At 37.9% G+C, this 15,440-nt stretch overlaps 1 protein-coding gene across 2 annotated transcripts; it reads left to right on the top strand.

Annotated features, from left to right (window-relative positions):
- Positions 1-2,534: 2,534 nt before the first annotated feature.
- LOC309707063 (tumor necrosis factor receptor superfamily member 4) lies at positions 2,535-15,217 on the top strand. Of its 2 annotated transcripts, XM_082534161.1 has the most exons (9): positions 2,535-2,578; positions 9,974-10,041; positions 11,415-11,523; positions 11,667-11,777; positions 11,933-12,064; positions 12,154-12,223; positions 12,338-12,582; positions 12,662-12,766; positions 13,136-15,217. In XM_082534161.1, exons 3-9 carry the CDS (start codon positions 11,451-11,453, stop codon positions 13,219-13,221), a joined length of 822 nt encoding a protein of 273 aa, XP_082390287.1. In that variant the 5' UTR covers positions 2,535-2,578; positions 9,974-10,041; positions 11,415-11,450; the 3' UTR covers positions 13,222-15,217. The 2 variants fall into 2 exon arrangements, with proteins under 2 accessions (XP_082390287.1, XP_082390286.1); XM_082534160.1 differs by having other exon boundaries at positions 9,974-11,523.
- Positions 15,218-15,440: the final 223 nt, after the last annotated feature.

Below are 15,440 nucleotides of genomic sequence, written 5' to 3'. Positions count from 1 at the left end.
CATAACAATTAGTCGAACTGCAGGAATGTCTTAAAGACATAAAGACCTGCATGACTTCTAATTTCCTTCTTCTAAATTCAGATAAAACTGACATAATTGTACTTGGCCCAAAAATCTCATAATATGACTGCTATTAGAATTTGGTGCTATATAAGTAAAACTGAATTGACTTTTTCAAATTTGTTTTTTGGCATTTTGAGTTCCTTAACACCTCTCTCTCTCTCTTTCTGTCTCTCTCTCTCACTCACTAGATGACTTAATATTGTTGCGAGAGAGCCACATATGTCTTTCCCTTCACTTGTAACCAAGAAAGGAAAGCGAAGGAGAAAGCTGGCAGAAGATCTCTGCTTTTTGTTGTTTTCTTCTCCATATGGAAAGGAATCTCTGATTTTATGTGTGTAGATAAACACATAAGTTCTTATTTTTTCATTGTATCTTTAATGTCTGTAAGCAAGATGGGCAGACTGTGATCATAAAGGGATAGGCAAGGTCAGCAACAAAGTTTAGGTAGGCTGCGGTGTTTAAAACATGCTCAGTAAGACAGGATGGATCCATGCTTTCATGTTCACGCCAAAGTCTGTATCAACCATCAGAATGTTGCAGCAGGAATCGAGACTCGTCCAGCAAGCAAGTTTTTCTAATGTGTTTCCAACCTTTTTTCCCCCAATTCTGGTGAGTCTGAACTGGAGCCTCAGCTTCCTGTTCGTCTTTAATGTCCCTTTGTATCTAAAGAAGTTGAAAAAGAATCTATTATTTTGCAGGCTTCTGCTGATTGGAAGGAGTCACCTATAAACATCAGTTCCTCATCATCTTTTCACATGTTTGATTTGGTTGAAAGTTTATAACTCTTCACTAATTTTGAAGCCTGTGATTTTTATTTTTGATAACTGAAGCAGTTGTTACTGGAATCATGTATAGGGAGAGGTGTTGCTGTGATGTTTGCATAGTTTTGCAGGTTCTGAGAGGCATGCTCTCCATTTGACATAAGGCTACATGTGAACTGGTTGTGTTAATGTACGGCAAACCCCTTCCCCATCTCAGTGGTTTACAAACTTTTTTTTGCCATATACAACAGCAGAGGTTATAGACTAAGAAGCTATGATCAGTTCCTGTGATCAGTTACACTATGTCAGCTAAACAAAGCTTTCAGCAGTGATTAAAGTGCACAAATGAAAACAGAAGACTTTCAAACAAACGTTTTCATAGTGTAGATTAATAGTGTTGTTAATCGATTTTTTAATAGTTTTGTCACTGATGTGCAGAGAGGATAAAACAACACATGTACTGATTTTGATATGTTGGTGTCACAGTCACACCAACATGATGAATAAGTGTTTTCAGTTTACAACATTTACAGGCAATCTAGAGCTTTTTACTCATATGTATCTAGATTTTACTCACAGCATTCAAAGTTGGGAATTCTTGATTACTTAAAGACTAATGATAACCTTGTTTTATGTTTCGCTAGCTCATTAGTGATGATCTCTGTCTCTGGCTGCAGTGTTAGCTTTACGTTGTCATTTCTGAAAAATGCAACAAAAACTCTCTGTCTCTCTGTGTCTTCAGAAACAGCATATATCTTACACATGGTTCATCCTGTGAGTCAATTCAGTAGAAGGTGTGTTCAAGGGACACTTCATGACACAGTCCAGTGTACATATTCTCCCTTTGGCCTGCAACGTTGTTTATCTATCCAGGTTATTTCATCATTATTTACTCTGTTTGGGAGATTGAGGCTGCAGAACTGTTTACCTTGAAGTCAACAAAGGTACACAGCGTAGACAATGGAACGACTAACTGGCATTTACCTTATGGTATTCAACTGGAAACTTATCTCTTTCTAGAAGTCAGTAATCTGCAAACATGGCTGTGTGAGCGGTTTCTTATGGGAATCATTTCACAGTGCAGATGAAATTATTCATTGACCCATGTCAAGAGTTACAAGAGGCTAGTGCTGCTGACAGCATTTACGATCAGTAGTGTCCCTTGAGTTGTAATGTTATCTGTCTGCATGCTTTTTTTTTGTTCAGTGAATGTACAGCAGTTTGGTAGAAGACAACTCCCTTTACAGGTGCTGATAACGCCAAGGACACAAAACATTGTGTCCTTGGCCCATTGCTCCATTAGGTTTCATAGCGAGGCGCGTGATGTGTGGTATGATCAGTTTGTAACTTCCTCCCTCTTCCTTGGAATGGAATAAAGGAGTGTGCTCATTACTTAGACCTGAGATGTTTTGATGTGTGTGTGTTTGCTCTCCTGCATGCATGCAGTAATAAAATAGCTTGACCACAGCTGAACATACTGCAGACCTTTCTTTTTTTTACAGAAAATTCCACAACACATCCCTGTTGTACCTGTCAGTTGTTACAGAAATAAGGTTTATAGCATGAATGTTTAAAGCTAGAGAAAAATTGAGAATGTAGCGGTTGGCATACTGTCACTCGCTCTCAGTAGATGACCAATTATTGTTGCAAGAGAGACATCCACCCCCTCACCAGAGGATTATATATTGAGAGAGAAAGACATACACACCCCTGTCTCTTCAGTTGTTGTCAACAAGGCAGAAGGAAGAGTGCTGGTAGGGGATTGCTGCTTTTTGTTGTTCTCTTTTCTATATCCGAAATTAATCCCTTATTTTATTTGTGCAGATAAACACATAAGTTCTCTTTTTTTTTGTAAGGTCCAAGTTATTGTGAAATTCCTGTGGGAATTTGTGATGGGTTTATGCTGGCTGTGTGAGCTTGGGTTGTTAATTTTTGGTTTGGAAATTGTGACTGACTTCAGATTCTCTGTATTTTGGTTTAATGTTCTTTATTTATGTCATGATTTTACTATGGGGCTGTCTGCAAAGAGGGAAAGACAGAGTTAGTACTGGCAGATGGTGGGAATTGGGAAACAGAGTTCAATGAAACTGAGTTCATATTTTTGATTTGGTGGTTTGCAGTATTGAGGTAACAGGGGAGAGTGTCAGACTGTCTAGCCTCTGACTGTACCCCTCTGACTGTACCCTTTGCTCTTCCTTTTGCCTTCAGAACTGTTTAATTATTTGGGACATAGATTCAACAATTTTCTGGAAATGTCCCTCAGAGAGGGAACTCTTTTGTTGTCAGGTATTTTCAATAACAGTAAAACGTTGGTTCCAAAGTTATGAGTGATAAATGTTGCTGTCTTATTTGTGTGGAGTGTCCAATTTAAACTTGGTCAGGTGGTGTTTCTCTTTGTCTTAATCTTATTCTATTTGTCACACAGGAAACATTGCATTGAAGAAGTGAATATGATTGTCGTCCAACTCATCATACTTTTTTTGATTTTTAACCAACATGTTGCTGGTTTGACATGCAAAACAGGTAAAGTGTGCCTTTTATCATTTTACTCACTCTGTATAATGCTTTAAAATCAGTTTTTCACTTTTTAAATTTTATTTTGAAAGTATAGTAATTACTGTAATTAAAATGTGTCCTTTCTTTGAACACTTTGAAATCCTTGAAGGTGAAAAAGTATCCCGTAATGGAAATGGATGTGAACTCTGCAAATCAGGCTCTTATCAGGATCATGAAAATACTTCAAAATCTTGTAAAGCATGTAGAACGTGTGACACTAGTAAGTGCTGAAGCTTTTGTAACTTATTAGAAAAACAACTGCTATGTGAGCAGCTGATGATAAACCTGCTCTGTTAATGGAGACAAAACATGTAGTTCACACTCAAATTACGACATCAGGATTAAGAACATTATTTATTTATTTATTTATTGCAGGTCATGGTAGTGAGATTAAACAGCATTGTACCAGATTCACAAACACAAGATGTGCGTGCCGTAAAGACTTTGTTCCATGGGACAGTGATTCTTTCAACTGCAAATGTGCTGAGGGATTTAAACGAATAGGAGGTACAAGACTGGATCATAATATTGGATCATTTACCATACACACTAAAGAAAATGTCTTTTTAAATCATCAATTCTTTTTTTCCTGCTAGGAGAATGTAAACGATGTGAAGAAGGATTTTTCATTACATCTCAAAACTCAGACTGTAAAAAATGGAAAGAGTACGTATTCTAGTGTTTTTAGTACTTTTATGATATATGATTAAAACAAATTTTCAACAGGGTCTGGACGTGACGCTTGTTGTTAACAGCTTTGTCATTCATCTTTCATTCTAGATGTAAATCAGGAGTGAAAATCAGTGGAACTGCAATGTCAGATGTTATCTGTAATGAGCCAAACAGTGATACTTACAGCACTACACTTCCCACATCAAACACAATTACTACTCTCCGAGGTTTAATAACTCAACGTCCACAGTGGGAGGCCCAAACTCAGGGGATGGATACTACTACTACTCCACGAGTGGCCACTTCCACAAAGAAAGTGCTTCCAACTCCTAGATCTGTTAGCTCTCCTCCACAAGTAGCCACTTCTACAACAAAATCCAAATTATTTTGGCACAGCCTTCATTTTCCATTGTTTCTGAGATGAAGGCACAGATTTAAAAAAAAAAAAAAAAAAAAAGCTATGTAAACTGTAGCTGACTTTTTTTGTCTTACCAGGTATGGCTCATTATCTTGGAATTTCAAATTTGTAATCTTTAAAAGGCTTTTGTCACTCTGACAATCAGGGAGGAAGGAAATGGAATACTTATAACTGGAATTTGTTCCAAATTTGTTTACATGAGCAATCCACGTAAGGATAACTTAGATGTCTATAGCACTCATATTCATTACATGTATACAATTGCCACTACTGCTACTGTGGTTTAGTAAGTAAAAGTATTTTACAGTTATCTTTTTTTAAAAGATTGTTTGAAACATATGAATCTGTAAAAGTTAAAACATTTAAAACATCTTGTGTATTATCTGTATCACCAAAACATTATTTGCTATTAATGCGCCTGCAGCAACACAACTCTGAAGTTGGGCAAAAGATGTGCTCTAGGTTGCGGCTGTGTTATATATGGGAAGTGCTGATTGGCCCAAGTGCAGCTCTTTCATCAGTGGCAATTATATGTAATTAACTTTTAATGTTGTGCATTTTCTTTGATTTATAAATTGTCAATTTGCTTAGTCTTCTTCTTCTTTTTGCCTGTCCTGTACGGCATTGTAGCAATCAGAATTACTGTCTGAAGGTCAAGAAAAATGCCCAAGAGATTTATTTTTCCAAGTGGACCATTACAGCTTTTGCAATTCTGGTTCAATTGATTGTCATAGTTTATTTGATCTTTATTATTATTATTTTGATTTAAGTTATTACAATCAGAATGGACAGGACAGAGAAAGAAGAAGGAAAGAGAAGTTCGGAAGAGAGTTAACAGACTGAGAGGGAAAGAAAAATAGAGGAGAAGAAGGAAGCAGATTGAAAAAAAACAAGCAAAAATAAAACAGCACAGTAAGGAAACCACAGCAATAACCAATATGGGCATGAGTAACAGCAATTAATAAAAATGTAATGTTAACTGTACAATACATGATATGTTTAGAGGCAGCAGCCAAGCGAGATAGTGTGTGTCTGTAAGTTGTTTGTACACCTGTATGAACCTGTATGAACACTTATGTGTAAAACCTGTGTGTGTGAGCACATTCATAAGATTTCTCCATGTAAGTGTCTAATACCCACATGACTTCTGGCATGGTAAGTGGTATGTCATCAAGACATGGGCCAGGCCGGATATAGATGGCACTGTTTATGTGATGGCATGCCATATCTGGCCAGATTGTGGTTTGGTTTATGTGGCCCAGGTTCATAGAAAACAGGTCTGGCCCGGATCTGGCATCAAACTTGCACTTCTGACTGACCGGTGTCATGGCAGGGTGTATGTCAACCCGACGTGGGCATGGCTTGGCAATGATGGCACATGTTGTTATTACATGGCTTGATTAAGGTACACATTAGGCTGACATTTGGGGCAAGAGCTGAAACTATTCTGGTCCAGCACAGGGTCAGCAGTGTGTTTGCAACTGGCCCGTGGCTGCACACAGCTTACACATGGCCCACATACCGCAAAGAATGACGGCCCTTTGGTGGACCAGATCAGGTTTGCCAGAGGTACTCCACGCATGGGCCAGCACAGGACCACCAGTGTGCCTGCAACTGGCCTTGTGCTGGGCCATGTGTGTGCCACCTCTGGCAAACCTGATCTGGGCCACCAAAGGGCCGTCATTCTTTGCGGTATGTGGGCCATGTGTAAGCACATTTGTGGGCCAGATCCAGGCCATACAAATTTTGCTATGTGGGTAGTGGGTGCTAGGAGCCATAGCCCTGCCCCCCAGGACATGAAGCAGGGATGGAGGAGCTCCGGGCCACGAGCAAGGATTACCACCAGAGGGGCAGTCACGTCAGCCACCTAGAAAAGAGCTGTGGAGTGCCTCGGATGGGGGTCACCCAGCAGCCAAGGTGCAGAAGTCACAGGGCCTGCAGCACTGAGGCTGCAGGCTCCACTGGCAGCCAGCTGTACCATATCAGACTGAGCCCTGGGCCCAGAGACCCAGGATCCAAGGGCCCTTCACACCCTAGAAGGGGCCCAACAGAGCCAGGAGGGCCAGTGTGCACCAAGCAGCCACAGGAGTGAGCCAGTATATACAAACAGGCACATACAAATACAAACATGCACACACATTCCCCCCCTCATGCGCACATGCACAAATACTCAGTACTCACCTGACATGGAGACACACAGAAGTGAACCCAGTACACACACTCACACTCCCCATACATACTCTATACTCCCAGGTCCAGGCACCACAATAGAGAACGGGGGTGTGTGAAGATCCCATACCTCACTCTACCTGCTCATATGTGGTGTTGATGCGTGCTGTTCTAAAATGCATTTAAAACAGGGGAGTGGCATGGGGCCGTTTGAAGTGAAGTGTTGCTTTGTTTGCTTGGTGTTGGTTAATTTGCTAGTATTTGTGTTCCCGTCATGTGTCCACCTGGTCTTAAGATGGAGATATTTTAAGTTGCTGTTTTTATTTGTGTTTAGTTCTAGTCATTTGACCTCTTTTATGGGCACTGTATTGCTAGTTTATTTAGTATATTTTTGCATTTTTAGGGGTAAATAAAGACCACTTTTTTCTAAATACTAAGTGTGTCCTCGTGCTTAACCAGCTCAGTTCCTCAAACACTATGTCAACTATACAAAGCTTTGAGCAATTATAAAAGTGCACAAATGAAAGCAGAGTTTTAAGAGTTTTAACAAACAGCAATAGCGTTAATTTTGTCGCTGATGTGCAGAGAGGACAAAACAACTGTAAACTGATTTTGTTATTTTGGTGTTCATAGTCACACCAAACATGATGACTATTTTCAGTTTACAACATTTACAGGCAATCTAGAGGTTTTTACTCATGTATCTAGATTTTACTCAGTATTCAGAGTTGAGAATTCTTGATTACTCAAAGATGTACGATAACTGTTTCGTTTTTTTGAAACTGAGGCTGAAAATTCTGCACAAAGGTAGCTTATACATGATAATCTTCATATCTGGTTGCAGTGTTAGCTTTGTCTCTTCTGCAAAATTCAACATATACTCTCTGCCGTGTCTTCAGAAACAGCAAATATATATTCCACATATGTTTCATCTTAAGAGAGAATTCAGTAGGAAGTGTGTTCAAGGGACACTTCACAGCACAATCAGTGCACATATTTTTCCACTGCTTTGTAGGCTATTTATCTATCTAAGGTTATTTCATCATTATTTACTCAGTTTTGGAGATTGACGCTGCAGAACTGTTTACCTTGAGAGCAACAAAGGTACAAAGTGTAGATAATGGAACAACTAACTGGCATTTGCCTTATGGTATTCAACTGGAAACTTATCGCTTTCTAGAAGTCAATAAGCTACAAACGTGGCTGTGTGAGCTGTTTCAGGTAGGAATCATTTAGTCTTTCATGATGCAAATGCATCATGATCATGCAAATTGTTCATTGACCCATGTCAAGAGTTACAAGAGGCAAGTGCCACTGACAGGATTTACAATCATTGGTGTACCCTGAGTTGTACTGTTACCTGTATGAGTGCTTTCTTTGTTCAATGGATGTAGAGCATTTTGGTAAAAAAAAAAAAAGAAAGCCAGCAATATAAAACAGCTCACAGGGAAAAAAAATTTGATTCCTGAAAAGAGACATTGCTTTTTAATTTTAATTTGGGCGTTGTCTTCACACACTGAGGTCAAATTTGAAGTTGCACTGGGCTCAGTGCTTGAACCAATTCTTTTTACATTTTACGTGCTTCTCTCGGACAGTATCATTCAACATACATTTTGATTGCTATGCACATGTTACCCAGCTCCACCTATCCATGAAGCCAGAAAACACATAACAATTAGTCAAACTGCATGAATGTCTTGAAGACATAAAGACCTGCATGACTTCTAATTTCCTTCTTCTAAATTCAGATGAATCTGACGTTATTGCACTTGGCCCAAAAATCTCAATTAGGATTTGGTACAACCAAAGATAAAAACTTTGGTTGTAAGATTCAGATAATTATTTAATAAAAGTGAGACATTTTAAATGAGAATAAGAAAGAAAAGTATGTCTTCGTGCCCCCCTTTCCCTGTTAATGCCCTACCGGGCCCCCCTGGCAAAACTTTGCTAGACACGTCCCTGCACAGTTACCAACTGTCAGCTACTTAGAAAAGATCCTGGTGTTATTAGTCTCTCAGAAACAGTTCATAACTTCCCTTCAACTCATTCATGTCACCTAAAAGGTAAACCTGTTTCTCCATCACCTGTTCAGCTCTGATGATTCTACTGGTTTCATCTGCATGTTTCCCTCTCAGCAGATAACCAAACCGATATCATGACCAGCAGCTTTTACAGCTGTGGCTCCAGCAAACATCAGCTGATACTAGAAATTAATGTTAAATAAATTCTAGCAACAGCTGATGAAGCTTAAACGTGCTGCTGTTGTTTAACGCGACATCCGGCGGTTTCCTCTTTCTGGCGCAAAGTGGGAGATAAACAAACAAGAGAGAAAAGCCGATCAGCTGATCATTGATCAGTTTCATGGTTGAAGTAGCAACAGGAGAGGGAGGGGAGAGAATGAGAGAAGAAGAGGCAGCTGCAGCGTAAAGACGCAGAAGAACTCCACCTTTGCGTCTTTTCCCATTCTAGCTGAACTCCGGGACAAACTGTGTTCCCTTTCTCCTCAAATGAAAAGCGTAACATTTTCTCTGAATACGAGACGATTCCGTTTTTCACAGGACGGTTGGCAACTCTACTAACTAGCCTTATGAATAAAATAAAGTTCACTATCAGTAACATCATAGCACCCACCCAGCTGTATAGAAACTCTGTCATGCTAGCTAGCACGCAGTACGAGTTATTGTAACTGACTGTAAAACGTCAGCACAACGAAAATAAACTAAACTTGGTTTATATCTGACCCAAATGGACTGCAGGTCATAACTTCCTACCTGAAGTTCAGTTCACCTGACACTCGGACCGGCAGCCACCCCGGGTCTCTCCTCCTCCTGTATATCCTGAGTTATTTTTACACATCGACCAGCATCTAGCCAATCCACCACTTTTCACTGTTTATACCGTTACAAAAAATAAAAAATAAAAATCATCGGCCCATAAAAACGAAATATCAGATCGGGCATACGGGACAAATAAATGCCCGGTATGCCTGATGGCCAGTCCAGCTATCGTCGTGCCACCAGCACGCGTGCCCAGGGTTGCCGACCCCTGGTGTAGATAAACACACAATTTCTTATTTTTCCATTATCTCTTTAATGTCTGTGAGCAAGATGGGCAGACTGTGATCATTGGATCACAAGGGAAAGACATGGTCAGCAACAATGTTCTGGGGCTGTGGTGTTTAAATCATGCTCAGCTAGACAGGATGGATCCATGCTTTCATGCTGTTCAAAGTTTGACTCTACCATTAGAATATTGCAGCAGAAACTGAGACTCATCCAGCAAGGGAGTTTTTCTAATGTGTTTCCAATCTTTTTTTTTTCTTTCGAATCCTCAGTTTCCTGTTCTTAGCTGACAGTGTGACACTGTGCGATCTTGGGTGTAGACCATCTGCTTCGTTGTTCAGTGAGTTCTACATTCAGAGATGCTCTTTTGCATACCTTTGATGTTGCTTATGTTTATGTTGTTCCTATTGTTTTCCCTTCAGCTTGAAGCAGACCTTCAATAAGGCATTTTCATACAGATAACTGCTATTCAGTAGATATTTTCTTATCAGACTTTTCTCTGTAAACTCTTGAGATGGTTAGGTGGGAAAATCCCATTAGATCAGCAGTTTCTGACATACTCAGATCAGCCTGTCTGGCATGTTTAAAGTCACTTAAGTCGCCTTTCTTTGCCATCCCAATGCTCAGTTTGAACATTTTAAATACAGCAGGTTGTCTTGACTATGGCTTGTGAGGTAGCTGCTTTAAGAAGTAGTTGAATAGGTGTACTTTTCAAAATGGCCAGTGAGTGAAACTAGCTTTGTCATCATATGTTACCAGTTGGGCTGTGTGTTAAAGAGAGACAAACAATGGGCAAAGTGAACAGTAAAGACAGCACAGTTTGTTATGTTTTATATCTTTAGTTTCCTGAACTCTTGAATGATTGGAATATAAACATATTAATTTTGGGTCGCCTTACCTACGAAAAGTTCATAAACGAACAGAGAGAGAGATAAAACAGGAGCGGGGGTTGTTTTTTCAACATCCGTTTTTCAAGAAGCGAGTGTGTGGTTGTATCTTGTATCTTGCACTAATCAAGAATATGTGGATTTTCCATTTGCCATTTGAGTCCATATGCCATAATACAATGTCAATTTTTTCTGCCTAGACAAAACAAAGATACATAGTTAACTGTTTCCGATAGCTTAACCACAGTACCAATACCTTTTTTCCTGAACAAAGAAAAAAAGCCCAGAAAAAGGTTAATAAACATGCTAAAAATACCCTCAAAGCTGTATTTCAGTTTAAAAGATCTTTTTTTTCCATCATACTTTATATGGATCTAAAATATTTTTACCGGTTTTTGAGTTAGTAAAACATCTTATTACTTATGTACTGAATTGTACAGAATTTTTTTATTATCAATATTCAAGTTGTAGACATATAGGGTGAATTTTAAGTAAGATGGCTCTTTAAATTGTTGACTTACATAATTAATTTATCCAGTGTTAAAAAATTAGACACTATATTTAGTATCTTAGAATACCTGTTAGAAACTATGTTATGACTGACATGTCATAGATGTAAAATATGTGTTTCAATTTAAGTTTTTTTAAAAATAAATATTAATAAAACATTACAGGTTGTAGTAAGATAGACAGGATAGTCACCGAACTTATAAATTGTAACTGTTTTATCAGTAAAGTAGGTGAGCAGTCTGGGACAGCCCCATATAAAGAGCTTATGCAGGTGGCGTCTCTCTTTTGTCACATTCTTATGCTGTGTGTCACACAGGAAATAGTGGCATTTCTCAGCACTGAAGAACTGAATATGGCTATGCTCAAAGTCCTCATACTTTTTTTGATTTTTAACCAACATGTTGCTGGTTTGACATGCAAAACAGGTAAAGTGTGCCTTTTATCATTTTACTGAGTCTGTATAATGCTGTAAAATTCAGTTTTTCACTTTCTGAATTTTATTTTGAAAGTATAGTAATTACTGTAATTAAAATGTGTCCTTTCTTTGAACACTGTGAAATCCTTGAAGGTGAAAAAGTATCCCGTAATGGAAATGGATGTGAATCCTGCAAACTAGGCTCTTATCAGGATCATGAAAATACTTCAAAATCTTGTAAAGCATGTAGAACGTGTGACACTAGTAAGTGCTGAAGCTTTTGTAACTTATTAGAAAAACAGCTGCTATGTGAGCAGCTGATGATAAACCTGCTCTGTTAATGGAGACCAAACATGTAGTTCACACTCAAATTACGACATCAGGATTAAGAACATTCTTTGTTTATTTATTTATTGCAGATCATGGTAGTGACATTAAAGAGCATTGTACCACATTCAAAAACACAAAATGTGCGTGCCGTAAAGACTTTGTTCCATGGGACAGTGATTCTTCCATCTGCAAATGTGCTGAGGGATTTAAACGAATAGGAGGTACAAGACTGGATCATAATATTGGATCATTTACCATACACACTAAAGAAAATGTCTTTTTAAATCATCAATTCTTTTTTTCCTGCTAGGAGAATGTAAACGATGTGAAGAAGGATTTTTCATTACATCTCAAAACTCAGACTGTAAAAAATGGAAAGAGTACGTATTCTAGTGTTTTTAGTACTTTTATGATATATGATTAAAACAAATTTTCAACAGGGTCTGGACGTGACGCTTGTTGTTAACAGCTTTGTCATTCATCTTTCATTCTAGATGTAAATCAGGGGTGAAAATCAGTGGAACTGCATCGTCAGATGCCATCTGTAATGAGCCAAACAGTGATACTTACAGCACTACACTTCCCACATCAAACACAATTACTACTCTCCGAGGTTTAATAACTCAACGTCCACATGAGGGGGCCAAAACTCAGGGGATGGATACTACTACTACTACTCCACGAGTGGCCACTTCCACAAAGAAAGTGCTTCCAACTCCTCCTGTAGGCAACCACATTGGTAAGCCATCTTCCGATCATGCAACCTCAGATCAAAAGTAAAGCTAAGTTAACTTAGCAGGTTTATTTTGTCTTACCAGGTATGGCCCTCCTTATTTTCGGAATTGTCGGACTAGTTGTACTAACTGTTGTGACCTGCAAGCTGCACATCACTGACTGCTGGCACAAGCAAAAAACAGTACAACGTATGTGGCAAGTGATTCACACTTCAGACAATAAGAAAGGTCTTGGTGGTTTCATGTCGAGAAGTTGAATGAGAAAAGTGACGCACCAAAATTTGAAGCAACAGGCAACAACAGTTCACCTTCTTGCATCAAGATATATGCCCACATCCCCCCAGAAAATCTTTAATCATGTCAGAGATTTATTTCTTTATCATATTTTACCACTATTAGAAAAAATGGGCAATATTTCTTCACAAAATGCTGCACACACTCTGAGATTTGTTCTGTTTCAAATGGGAAATAGTTATTGTCAACAATATTATTGAATTAATTAACTAATTGGTAGTTAATTAAGCTTTTTGAAATAAAATATATATTTTTTGTTTACAGCAATGGACTCCTTGTGCCGCACGCCAGTTGAGGAAAGCTGTAATGAAAGCCAGACCCCGCTCAAGTCAGACTACATGGAACCTTGAAGTTAAACTTGTTATTTTTTTTCATTTAGGCATGAAATACACAGCTGAACCTTTGACTCAGGTAATCGTTATATCAGTATTTTTCCTTACAGTGTTGCTTTTGTATTAGAAATACATCATCAAACTATTTACTATATCTGTATTGTTACAGGTGTATTTTCAAGTCAATATTTGACTTTTGTTTGTTCTGTTTTAGTAGAATCGTGAATTATCACAAACATATTGCAAGCCTCTTACCTCACTTTTTAAACTGTGAAACAGCAAGTAGTAAACAATAGTTTTCACTACTTGAACTGTTGTAAATTGACCATAATATTATTTTTATTAATATTATTATGTTGCTCAAAGAAATCTGTATAATGTTAGTATTGATCAACATTTTCTATATGCAGATTTTTGCACAGTGACCTGAGCAATCATGCCACTAAATGCCTCTGTGAAATGTTTGTATATTCAATGTATGTATGTATGTATGTATATATATATATATATATATATATATATATATATATATATATATATATATATATATATATATGACATGACATAACTTAATGCGACTAACTGGGGCTTGTGACAAGCCTGAGAAATACCCAGTAAGACCAGTACAATCAATACCACTGATCCAGGATATATTATGAACTACTTTAATTTTTGCACGAAGTCTTTCTGCCCATTGTTTCTCAGTTTTTGATTACTCAGCTCTGTTCAAATTAGCAGGTCTGTGAAAACAAACATGCTTTCAGTGATGTGTGGGTTTGGCGGAGTTCCCCCCAGGCACCTAAATGTGGCTCTTTTTCCCCACTGAGACATACATCCTCTCATGTTTTCATTTTGGCCTTTGGAAAGACTGATGTTGTAAATGTGAGGACTTTCATGTTGTTTATACCTCATTGGAGATGTTTCTCGGATCACATAGTCAGAGGAGTTATGAAAGCGTCCTCATACTTCTCCTCACTTATGTTTTGCACCAGAAACCAGACACACACATTCATAAATTTCAGTTAATGCTTTGTCTGCCTGGTTGACTCTTTGTGAAGAACCGAATATAGAAAAAGCTACCGCACCCTAAATCTTCCCAAGGAAAGTGATTTAAATAAAGACAGAAGTATATCAAGTTTTCAGATCCATTATTTAAGTATAAACATGTATATAACAGTCCAACCTTAACTTAATATTAAAAATTTAGCATTTATTTAAGTATAACTCACAGGAAGTAAACATTCTTACTTAGTAAAGATGACTTTTTATTAGTTTGTGTACTATTAGGTATTAAATTAATCTTAATATATCTGTGAGTAGGCAACATTTTACTGTTGTAGCTGCTTTTTGTAAAACGCAAATATGACTTACAGAGAGTACACACATACTGGAAACCCTGCAGGTAGTTTGCTTTCAGTAAATGTCAGAGATGTAGGAAGTAGGTGTGTGGTTTCAAAGAAAAATACAGCACCTGAAACAACCTTTCGTCTGGTTTTGAAGTACAGCAGCTTGCATGCTATACTTCATGCTGTATGCTGTACATACAATATATGCCCTTTTGTTTTTATTATTATTTGTATTTGTTAGCTTTTTAACTCGGCAATCTCTATAATTCTATGTGTGCAAATTCTGGGAAACCGTACATGCTTTTCTGAGTAGGCATGTATTTGCATTTGCTTGACATTTAACCCTTATTGCAGCAAACTCATAGTAGCCTAATGTTTATGTTGGACTTTTTTTTCCTGAAATATAACATATATTATTCTGTTTTTTTTTTTTTTGGTGACAAGACAAAAAAGTGTTCTTTTTGTAAAAATGTATCTTGGCTTCTATATTCACTTTATTTTGATGCTATGTTTATAATGTAAGTAATGGTTTTTGTATTGTTTTGTATCTTTTTTACAATAGGAAGTATAAAATTAAATGATCTAAATAGATACAGCTGATCTACAGGTACTGAATTTGTACATCCTGTAATGTCAAAAACCCATTAACACATTAACTACACAGCGAACAGTTGATCTAATGTCACCCTGAGCTGTTAACCACTAGCAGACCCAAAGTGGGCTTGATCACATTTTCTTTCATCTTGAACTTTTAGTGTGACGCCGACTGAAGTGACATAACTTAAGGACGACGTGAGCAGTTTCACATCACTTTTACTCCAGCCACAAAACACGTGTAGCTTTTTGACCTATATGTATAACATCAGTGGAGTTACATATACTCCTTAGCGA

The sequence above is a fragment of the Aulonocara stuartgranti genome (assembly GCF_965226115.1).
Source record: "Aulonocara stuartgranti genome assembly, chromosome: 5".
Taxonomy (NCBI): domain Eukaryota; kingdom Metazoa; phylum Chordata; class Actinopteri; order Cichliformes; family Cichlidae; genus Aulonocara; species Aulonocara stuartgranti.
Note: the sequence above shows the minus strand (reverse complement) of the source record. Positions and strands in the feature narration are given on the sequence as shown.